The 11,523-nt window shown below is 45.4% G+C and overlaps 1 protein-coding gene across 1 annotated transcript; it reads left to right on the plus strand.

The window, feature by feature from the left end:
* Window positions 1–988: 988 nt before the first annotated feature.
* Window positions 989–2,841, plus strand: LOC147567966 (uncharacterized). The gene is made up of 2 exons (XM_086658780.1): window positions 989–1,213; window positions 1,831–2,841. Exons 1-2 carry the CDS (start codon window positions 989–991, stop codon window positions 2,839–2,841), a joined length of 1,236 nt encoding a protein of 411 aa, XP_086514906.1.
* The last annotated feature ends 8,682 nt before the right edge of the window (window positions 2,842–11,523 follow it).

Below are 11,523 nucleotides of genomic sequence, written 5' to 3' on the forward strand. Positions count from 1 at the left end.
GTCCACCACACATTCCCACAACTGGAGGTCGGCCAGAAGAAACCAACTCTGCACAAAATGCCCTTAGCATGGATAGATCAGCCCTAGGATCTCTAAAGAAATAAGGGGGGTCTCCACAGGTTCGGCCCATATCTTATGCCCAGAACTGGAAAGATATCAGCGCTGCACAACCTAATGACTTAATCCCGGACTTTCCGGAAAGATCTCAGTCGGTTACACATCTTGAAGTGTTTAAGCCCGGTTGGACTCCACGAATCTAAAGGAGGAAACTTCTCCTTTAGAGTCTATCACTCCGGCAAGATATCAACGAAGTATCCTTGAACTTAGGAACTTTCACGTATCAAAGATCCGAGATAGACTCGAAGAGAAACCCTAGATTCGCAAAAGAGATAACTTCTATTACGATTTGACGACCACCGCCATTAAGGATAATCGGCCTACCTTCGCCTATAAAAGGCCCCCCACATTCTCCTTCAAAGGACACGATCTCTGAAGAACAAACACACCATCTCTTCCAAAAATAAGATCTCTTCATACTAGAAGGATCACCCCCAAAAACAGAGTTCTCATAACTCGCCTTCCAAAAGGATAAATCAATATTCATTCTTTTACTGCAAAGAGCACCATGACTGTCTTGAGCGTCGGAGCGGTTTTCGAACCCTTTGCAGGTTTTCCCCCCTTCGGGAACAGACGAGCAGGAGCTGGAGTAAGGAATCAGGAGCTGGAGCAAGGAGCAGAGAAGCAGAGAAGAGAAGCAGAGCTGAATAGAGGAATCTTCCCTCTCTAAACAGAATATACCATCATAACGGAGGTTGTCATGCATCAACTCCCTTTTTCATGCTGATTTAACCGGGAGCCAATTTTCGACATCAGCATTTGGCGCTAGAAGAAAGGGATCTCTCCTGCAAATCCTCACATTCGGTAACTCAAATCCTACTTAATACTTCTTCAGAACTAATCACTTTTTCCTAAAGACCTTCAGGAAAACATGTCTTCAGACGAGCACACTCCACGTGGGACACCCTGCAGATCTCGGAGCGCAGATGAGCTCGCGGTTGAACTTGAACAACTGAAGACTGATTACCTCCGAAGGGACGAGGATGCAAAACGATTGGAGGAAAGCCTCCGCAAAGCTGAAATAGCCAGGAGGTTGCGGCATGCAATGAATGAAAAGAAGTGCTCAGGACGTTCGCGAGAAGGCTCTTCTCGCCTGGTGACACCTACGCACCTCAGACCCTAACTCTGCAACTAGGCGACCAGATGCGTCTGGAGAGCATCTTGAGGGAACAAGGAGTGCAAAATCCAGACGAACCTTATACCCCCAAGAACGCCGGGGTAGGCGAAGGGTGCGTGGACGACCCCACCCTCTGCGAGTTGCTCATACATCAAGTAGCGGAACTAACGAGAGAAAAAGAGAAGGACAAACTCTGGGGAAGGACGGTAATTCGGCAGCCACCTCTCTGCCGGGAAATACTGGAATTTGAAAAACCGGCAAACTCCAAATGGCCCACGCTGGAACATTATCACGGTGTGAAAGACCCGGGAGTATTCATCAACAACTATGTTGCGAGGATGAATCTATGTACGACCAACCGAAATATATGGTGTCTGGTATTCGCCACCATCCTAAAAGGGCCAGCTCAGGCATGGTACCAAGCGCTAGCCCCGGGATCAATAAAGTCTTTTGACCAGCTCGCCCAAGCTTTCTGAGAAGCTTTCCGAGGAAGCACCAGTATCAAGAGAGGGACCGACGAGCTGTTCAATGCGGTACAAGGAAAGAGCGAAACTCTAGCAAGCTACTGGCAGAGATTTCGCAACCTTATGGTACAGGTTCCCGACCTGGAATCAAACGTCGCTTTTGTCGCCTTACAGAGAGGTCTCAGACAGGATGACGTAAGCAAAGATATCTCGGGGAGAAAGCCAGGCAGCCTCGCAGATCTGATAGAAAGGTTGCAACAGTTTATCAAGACAGAGGAGAACTATTTGCGGATGAAGGAGGTGGCCAATATTCCTCATGAAAGTGAACGCCACCGAAAAAGAGAACGGGATGAAGTCAGGTTACCCAGGGAACGAGAGCGAGGCAGGAGGCCCAGGGCTGACTTCGCAACATACACCCCCCTGATGAGAGGAAGGGAGGAAATCTTGCAGGTACTGATAGCGAAAGGAAAGGCTGAACTGCCCAAACCCAATGACGACCAAGGAGAGTTCGAATCCAAAGATATGACTGCATGGTGTGCCTTTCACAGAGGCTACGGCCACAAGACCGACGACTATCGGCACCTCAAGAATCTGATTGAGGAGATAGTAAGAAAAGGAGAACTGGATAAATACATCCATAAAGAACAACGACCCTACGAATACCGAAGAAAAAAGCCAGTAAACAGGGCAGCAATCGAATCGGGATCTGAAATCAACGGGCAGGGCCCTGTTTCTAGAAAATCAAACAAAGTTTCAGAGGGGTCCACCGGAGTAATGGGGAATATCAATACCATAGCAGGAGGACCTACCCTTAGAGGAGCAACCAAAGGCGAGCATCCCAGATACGCCAACAAAGCAAAGAACCAACCGGTCTTTCTAATCAAGCCTGCCGTGGAAACTCCACCCATTGTCTTTATAGACGATGATCTGGTCGGGGTAATAACTCCACACGCAGATCCACTGGTAATAACAGCTGTAGTTGCCAATTGGGGGATAGGACGCATTCTAGTCGATACGGGGAGCTCCACGGAGGTCATGAGTCGAACGTGCTTCCAGAAACTCGGGGTAAACGAACGCCATCTCAAATCTTATAGATCTTGCTTGACAGGATTCGAAGACAATCAGGTCGAACAGACGGAATAGCGATCCTGCCAATACTGATCGGCGAAGGAGAATCAACAAAGGCGATAATGCTAAACTTCGCAATCGTCGATAAGACGTACGCTTATAACATCATATTAGGCAGAAACTTCCTGAGGGAGTCAGGAGCAATAGTTTCCACGAACCACCTTATGATGAAGTTCTCAATTCCGGGAACGAATCTCATCAGAACGGTCAGGGGAGACCAGAAAATAGCCCGGGAATGCTATCTCGTCTCCGCCCAGGGCAGCGAGCAAGAAGAAGTAAATCTAGTCACCGTTGGAGGAGACAGTGTTCTACGATGACCCGACGACAGATATGGAGAGCTAAAAAAGTAAGGTCATCACTACCCCTAGTATCTTTCCTTTTTGAATAAAGCCATTAGGCAAAAGAAGTAGCATTACTAGCTAATATTTTACCTTATAAAATAAAAATATTTTATAGCACAAAACGCTATAATAGGAGTCCTAGTTAAACTCATGTCGCTCTAAATCGAGCAGGTGGCCCTGACAGCGAAAGCCACGACCAGGGGATCTAAATCGGGTAGGTGAGAGCAACGACTAAGGGCCCTAATTTAAACAGCCCTGCTAAGCGAAAGCCACGATCAGAGACAGGATAGCCTCCGTATCTACGGCGACAACCGAGGGCCCTAAGGAGCAGTCCTAGTTAAATTGAACTTTGCTCGAGTTAGAACCGACCCCTCACCAAGGTCCCAAGGAGAAGTCCTAGTTACACTGATCGGCTCAAGCCGGCAAAGGAGGTAGCTCCGGTAGCTACGGCTGCGACCCGAGGCCTCACAAGGAGGAGTCCTAGCTAAACTCAACCCTTTACTCGAGTGAAACGTGGTCCCTGTGGATCCCCAAGGAGAAGTCCTAGATAAAACTACCGCCCCGATGAAGGTGACCGGAGGTATAAGGGGAAGTCCTTGCGAAACTATTCATGCTTAAAATGAGGAAGACAACCCTGGTAGCTAAGGCCATGACCGGGGGTACGGGAGGAGTCCCAGCGAAAACTAGTCGAGCTTAAGCCGACAAAAACACCCCTGCTAGCGAAAACCACGACCAGGGACAGGACAACCTCGATAGCTATGGCAACGACCGAGGGCCCTAAGGAGAAGTCCTAGTTAAACTAGCTAAACTCATGTTGGCGAAACTAGCTCTGGTAGCGAAAGCCACGACAAGAGGTCTAAGGAGAAGTCCTAGCAAAACTTGCCGAGCTCAAGCTGGTAACATCAGCTCTGGTAGCGAAAGCCACGACCAGAGGTCTAAGGAGAAGTCCTAGCGAAACTTGCCGAGCTCAAGCTGGCAATATCAGCTCAGGTAGCGAAAGCCACGATCAGAGGTCCAAGGAGGAGTCCTCGTAAAACTAATTATGCGAAGAGAGCTCTGGTATAGACAACCAGGGGCAGAGCTAAAAACTTTAACACTATTCAAAACTTTTTTCAGCAGGGCTGATTCGGGTTCTATTTTGCAGAAAGAAATAGTAAGCTTAAGGCATGCTAGACTAGGTCTGAAATTTTTTCTCTCTTGCAGGTGCGATCATTCGGAGCATGCGTAGTAAGCTTAGGAAAACGCATTAGTAAGTTAGGATTTGTGCTGACATTGATTTTGCAGAACCGGCGCACGGTATCAATACCAAACTACAACAAAGTGATCCAGAGCAAGAAAAGAAGGTTTTTTGTTCAAGGCAATTACAGAAGAAATTACAATCAAGACAACATAAAAAAATAGAATATCATCAGCAGAGATTCGGTGATAATCGAGGCAAAGAAACCACTCGCCAAAGCGTGGACAGAGCTCAACGCCTCGCTTCTTCTCCTGGTTGATCGACATAGTGGCCACTTGAGAAAGAAAATCGCAGGCAAGAGCTATCTTCGGCCAAAGAGAAGAAGCCTGCCAAATCGGGAGTGTACCACCCCGAAAACACCCTCTACCGGGAAATACTCAAACCGACAACCGGGTAACTATCCCCATTGCCGGAAAAGCTATCCTTAACTATCCCCATTGACGGAAAAAGACCCCTTCAGGCAGGCAACAGGTACGAACTCCAAACAGAAGCCCCATCCCGAATCCTTTACATGAACAGGAAGAAATCATGGAACAAAGTAAGAAACCTCTGGGATCGTTCTGATGAAGAAGCAGGTTGAGGAATCAAAACAAATATTTATAGCATAAGAGATGATCAAGGAAATGGGTAAAAAGCATTGAAGATAGAGACCGAGCACCTCTTGGAAACGCGCGAGAAAATTAAAAGTTCTGAGAAACGCGCCTCATCCCCAATAACAGAGCTCCGCGTGTCCTTGCGTGACCATATGAGTTGCCGTGTGCAATAACCAAAAAGATTAACATTGAAGACGCGTGATCAGAAAATCAAATCTATGACGTCATAAAATCACGCATGGATAAGAAATTAATTACTTGCGCAGAAGACGAAACGTGCCTTGGAATAATAAGCCACGTGTCTGAACACAACCGGATCAGCTTCAGCAAAGCTAACACTCAATCAAAGAAAACCTCCAAGTCATGAACATCAATCAACTCTGGAGTACTGACAGTAAGACAGAACTTCACCAAACGACCACGGTCTAGGTAAGGCCCAGAGAGCTTTACGATACAGCTCTGGGACAGGTAGTACTTTCGACTTCTGGCCTTCAAAGTAAAACATACGAGTTACTTCTACTCCTTAGTCTCTCTACCTTCAACTAAGGAGTGGTGGGACTCATGATGATGCATAAAATGTCCAGACGTTGACTAACGTCTGAAGAGTCAAAGATCAGACCAGAAGTCTCTCGGAACAGCTCGGCTTAAGGCAGCAGGACAGCTACAACCCCTGATGGTCCACCACACATTCCCACAACTGGGAGGTCGGCCAGAAGAAACCAGCTCTGCACAAAACGCCATTGGCATGGATAGATCAGCCCTAGGATCTCTAAAGGAATAAGGGGGTCACCACAGGTTCGGCCCATATCTTACGCCCACACTGGGAAGATATCAGCGCTGCGCAACCTAATGACTTAATACCGGACTTTCCAGAAAGATCTCAGTCGGTTACACATCTTGAAGTGTTTAAGCCCGGTTGGACTCCACGTATCAAAGGAGAAAACTTCTCCTTTAGAGTCTATCACTCTGGCAAGATATCAACGAAGTATCCTTAAACTTAGGAACTTTCACTTATCAAAGATCCGAGATAGACTCGAAGAGAAACCCTAGATACGCAAAAGAGATAACTTCTATTACGGTTTGACGGCCACCGTCATTAAGGATAGTCGGCCTACCTTCGCCTATAAAAGGCCCCGCACATCGTCCTTCAAAGGACACGATCTCTGGAGAACAAACACAACCATCTCTCCCAAAAATAAGATCTCTTCATACCAGAAGGATCGCCCCAAAAAACAGAGTTCTTATAACTCGCCCTCCAAAAGGATCAATCAATATTCATTCTTTTACTTCAAAGAGCACCCTGACTGTCTTGAGCGTCGGAGCGGTTTTCGAACCCTTTCCAGGTTTTCCCCCCTTCGGGAACAGACGAACAGGAGCTGGAGCAAGGAATCAGGAGTTGGAGCAAGGAGCAAAGAGCAGAGAAGCAGAGCAGAGGAGCAGAGCAGAGTAGAGAAGCAGAGCTGAACAGTGGAATCTTCCCTCTCTAAACAGAATATACCATCATAACGGAGGCTGTCATGCATCAACTCCCTTTTTCATGCTGATTTAACCGGGAGCCAATTTTCGACATCAGCAGTGTCCTTTGCAGGACGATTTAGGGGCCTTTTATAGGCTTAAGAAGTGGCGATGATTGCCGTGGAGGGAAGTTTTCCCTTTGTGTGTATCTCGCATCCAGGATGGATGAAAGTTCCTAAGTTCAAGGATCTTTCGTAGATATCCCGCCGAGATGATAGATCTTTGGGGAGAAGTTTTCCCTTTGTGTTTGTCTGGGAGACTCACCAAATGGGTCGTAGAATTAAGTGAATGTGATATAACCTATCGGCCTAGGACTGCCATAAAATCCCAAGCATTAGCCGATTTTATCGTTGATTTTTTAGCTAACACTTTGCCACAAGCCAAGAATGAACTTTTGTATCTTAGAGATCGAAGCAAACAAAAGTGGGTCTTGTCTGTAGATGACTCGAACAACGTGAACGGGGCCGGTCTAGGCGTGGTCCCCCAATCTCCAGAAGGAGACCTCATCCAACGTGCCGTCAAATGCAACTTCAAAGCGACAAATAACAAAGCAGTGTGCGAGGCCCTTCTTGCTGGCCCAACCCTTGCCAAAGACATGAGTATTCGACATCTTGAAATCAGGTCAGACTCCCAACTGTAGCTAACCAGCTTCAACGGACTTACCAAACCCGGGACACCAAAATGACAGTCTATCTGGACCATGTAAACGGAATGCAAGCCGAATTCGAAGAAACTTGTGTAACCCAAGTTCCTTGACTTGACAATGAGCACGCCGATGCACTGGCCAACTTGGGATCCTCCATCCAGACTAAAGCAGTTCAAACTATCCCTTTGGTCATCCTCGACTCGCCAGCTGTATGGAAGTCTCCAACTTCCCAAGTGGCCAGTACAGATCTAGCTGATGATTGGACAACTCCGATACTTAACAAATGATGAGCTTTGGGAAAATAAAATGAGGCAAGGAGACTTCAAGCCAAAGCTGCACGGTTCACTATACTCGGAGGCTAGTTACTAAAAAGATCATACTCTGACCCATATCTCAGATGCGTCACTGCTAACAAAGGCAGGTACGTATTAGAAGAATTACATGAAGGTGAGTGTGGTAATCATGTAGGTGGTCGCAGCCTGGCTAACCGAGCCCTCACGGCTGGCTATTACTAGCCAACCATGCGAACTAATGCTTCAAATTTCTCTAAATGGTGTGATAGTTGCCAACGATTCGCCCAATCCTCCAATTTGCCACCCGAACGCCTAAACTCAATTTTATCACCTTGGCCCTTCATGAAGTGGGGGATGGATATTGTAGGCAAATTTCCAACAGTCCTATGGCAACGAGTATAAATGCTAGTCGTTACTGACTATTTTACCAAGTGGGTCGAGGCCGAAGCCTATCATCAAGTTTGAGATCGAGAGGTAAAAACCTTTGTCTGGAAAAATATTATTTGCAGGTTCGGAGTCACGAAAGAGATTGTCACAGACAATGGGCAGACGAGCTAGCTGGAGTCCTCTGGTCGTACCGAACCACCGCTTGAACTCCAACTGGCGAAACACCTTTCTCCCTTGCATACAACTCGGAAGTTGTTCTGCCAGCCGAAGCAAGACTTCCATCAACTAGATACCAGTGGACTAGTGAAGAAGGGAACTAGGAACAACTCAACGATAACTTAGACACTATCGACGAGTTACGAGACTTGGCATTGCTCAGAAATGCAACCTACCAACAGAAGGCAGCTCGCCACTACAACAAAAATATCAGGACTCGAACCTTCAAAGTGGGTGACTAGGTACTTCAGAAAGTATTCCAGAACACTAAAGAAACGGGGGCTGGAAAATTAGCACCAACTTGGGAAGGACCCTACCTAATAACTAGAATAGTAGGGCAAGGTGCATACAAACTACAAGCCAAAGATGGACTCAACATCAATAATAGCCAGAATGCAACAAATCTAAAGTTGTATCATTTCTAAACTCTAAACTTTTCGTTTAAAATTTATCTCAAATACTTTACTGACTTAAGCATCGGAGAGTCGGTGGCTACGCCACCGACTAACCCTTTAGCTCGATTTTTTGCAGGCATCTTACCCAGACAAATAGACGTCTCGCTAGAGGTGTATCTTTAACCTTCTAAAAACTCTGCCTCAAAAGTTTATACTGTCTTAAAACTCTACTAAGTAACTTTTGTACTAGAGGGTCGATGGAGCCACCATCGACCTCCCCTCCTACCCAATTGCAGAGCGACTACAAACGACAGGGGGACAAACATGGATGGAAAACTAAACCTCCATCATCCACCAACTTTAGTCGACTCGAAAGATTACAGTCTGTAAAAGTTGATTCAACTTCTAAACTAAAAGGCGTGAAACATTCCCCACCTTCAGTCAGGGACACAAAAACTGCCAATGATCCCTTGGAACCACGAACGAACCAAACCATTCTCGAGTCTTGTACAATCCGAGACTCCATATTTGGTCAAACAATGTTCGTCTCAACTTCCATGAAGTATTGAATGTATTCACTCCTTACTTCTATCATTTCCTTTATTGATAGATAATTATTGGCTTGAGCGTCGGAGGGTCGATGGCGCTGCCATCAACCATCATTTATGTGTGTGCATGTCGACTCATGGACAAGTAGGAGAATCACAACCTTCACTTATCCACTGACGTTAACCGACAGATAATCAACCTAAGTCTAGAAAAACTATGTTTTTACACTTGGGCTGGGGGGATAAACGGTGCCTCGAATTCCCTCAAAGCCAGAGGGAGACTAGAGCTATAACCTCAAACTTCAGACGAAGAACATAAGACTTCGACGAAAAACCAAAATTTTGTAGAAGCTTACTGTCGCTTCAACCAAGCAACAAGGTTCACGCTCGAACTCCAGTTGGCTTAACAGGGACAAATGGTGCACCGAAATGCAAGTTGAACTTCCTACATAGCCACACGAAAGACCAGAGCAATCAACCTCAAACGTCAGACGAAGAACATAAGCCTTCGACGAAAAAATAACAATTTCTAGAAGCTTACTGTCACTTCAACGAAGCAGTGTGGTTGACACTCGAGCTTTAAGTGGCTTAACAGGGAGTATTACTACATTATACACCTTCTTGCACCCCATTTCAACCACACAATACACATGACGCCACTTATCTCCCTTCCTCTATTAATTTTTTACAACTCTTTCTACATATTGTAATTTGTGTGGGTCGAGATGTCTCCCAGACTCCAACCGATCTAAGGAAGGTTCGAGATAGTCACATCTTGGGGAATATAAACACCTCGGGTGTTATCTTAAGCGAAGGAAAGTTCGAGACCTCGAAGTCATCAAAACAAACTTCAACTTTGAGACCGCACTTCTTCCAGAAAAAATGCAACCTCGAGCTTCACCTGAAAAAATGACGCCTCAAGGCTTTTGACTCTAAAATTTCACTATGGTGCCTCGAAAGTCTACTATCCCTGATAGTCGTATTCTGAGAATGTTATCTCTAGAGCCAACTTAGTAGATAACAGAGGAACCTCAAGGGTCAACCCAAAAAAGTGCACCTTCAAAATTCAGGCGGTTGGTCTCGAAACGACAAACCTCAACTCTAAACTACTTACTTGTAATATTTTCTTACTCAACATGTGGAAAACTATGTAACTTAAAGCATGAATTTCATTGAAAAGATTACCATCTTTTCAAATATTCAGAAGTTCAACACTACATTTCTATTAAAGGAATATAAATAAAATGTGATTAGGACAACAACAACAAAACACTACAGAAGCCCCTTTGGCGTCGGAAGTCATACATGCCTCAAAGGATACATGTCTAGAAGATGAAACAACATGGGCCATTTGTCACACTCTCTAGAGTGTTAACTCTCCTGCTACATCTCATTTTGTACGAAGTCTTTTCTCGTAATTCTCCATCATCTTGGCTCGAACACACAATCTAGCAGAGTTCCCCATCTCAACGAGGTTTGCCTCACATGTGTTATGCTCTGCGTTGAACCCTTCATAAGCGACCTTCAACTCGTCGAGTGGCTTGCCATTGACTCAACGATTTAGTCCTTATAGTCAGAGGGGACCTTTTGAGCATGAAATTTTTTAGATACAATCCACACCAAACAAAAGGCTTGTCAATCACCAGCATTTGTGAAGTCTAAAGCCTCCACTTCACTCAGATGGATCGAGCCAACACTGAGTCTGTCTAGACTTTGTTATGAACTCCATAAAGATTCGAGGTTATAATTTGGAGGACATGATCATTTCAAGGCTACATGTATGACACGTACAAGCTCCGGTAGGTCTGGTCGACATATGTGAAATCTAAAAATTTAGAATTGCCACCATTCCACTCGAATGGAGCGAGCATACACTTAGTCCACCTAGACTATGTTTGGTCTCTCTAGGGTAAATAAATCTCACCAAACTCAGAATGGTTAGACATCTATAGTCACCATTCACTCGAATGGAACGAGCGGACACTTAGTCCACCTAGACTATGTTTAGTCTCTATAGGGTAACTAAAATTCCGCTAAACTCAAAATAGTTAGGCAACTAATGCCACTATAACAGCTATAGAGCGAGCCGACACTTAGTCCACGTAGACATGTTTGGTCTCTTTAGGGTAACTAAAATCCCGCTAAATTCAAAATAATTTATAATGCCACCATAACAGCTACGGAGCGAGCCGACACTTGGTCCACCAAGACTATTTTGGGCAACTTCATGACCAAAATCCTATCAACTGCAAAAACATGAATTTCGACAAGTGTACTACCCCGAAAAAAGGGTACGTGTATCCTACACAACTATTTGACACTCAAAAATAAATAGTGACATGAGTTGTAAGTAGTTGAATACAGATAAAGATTGGTCTGCCGATTTATAGTACTAACGATAAAAAGTCATATGGTTTCACATCCTCGAAAACTGCCTCGCGCAAACTAGAGGTTCCCTTTGAACCACCTCACGATAGCTCGGAGGGATATCCTCCAAACTGCCGAGAAGCAGTTGGATTTCCCTCC

Source organism: Eschscholzia californica, unplaced genomic scaffold (genome assembly GCF_041429995.1).
Source record: "Eschscholzia californica isolate CP2 unplaced genomic scaffold, dmEscCali1.0.p SCAF_1, whole genome shotgun sequence".
NCBI classification, from domain to species: domain Eukaryota; kingdom Viridiplantae; phylum Streptophyta; class Magnoliopsida; order Ranunculales; family Papaveraceae; genus Eschscholzia; species Eschscholzia californica.

Excerpts from the sequence above, each read along its gene's own strand:
- LOC147567966 (XM_086658780.1), top strand. The coding sequence starts at position 989 with ATGTCTTCAGACGAGCACACTCCACGTGGGACACCCTGCAGATCTCGG. Across the intron at positions 1,214-1,830 it reads GAGAAGGCTCTTCTCGCCTG|GTTCCCGACCTGGAATCAAA; the intron begins GTGACACCTACG and ends CTTATGGTACAG.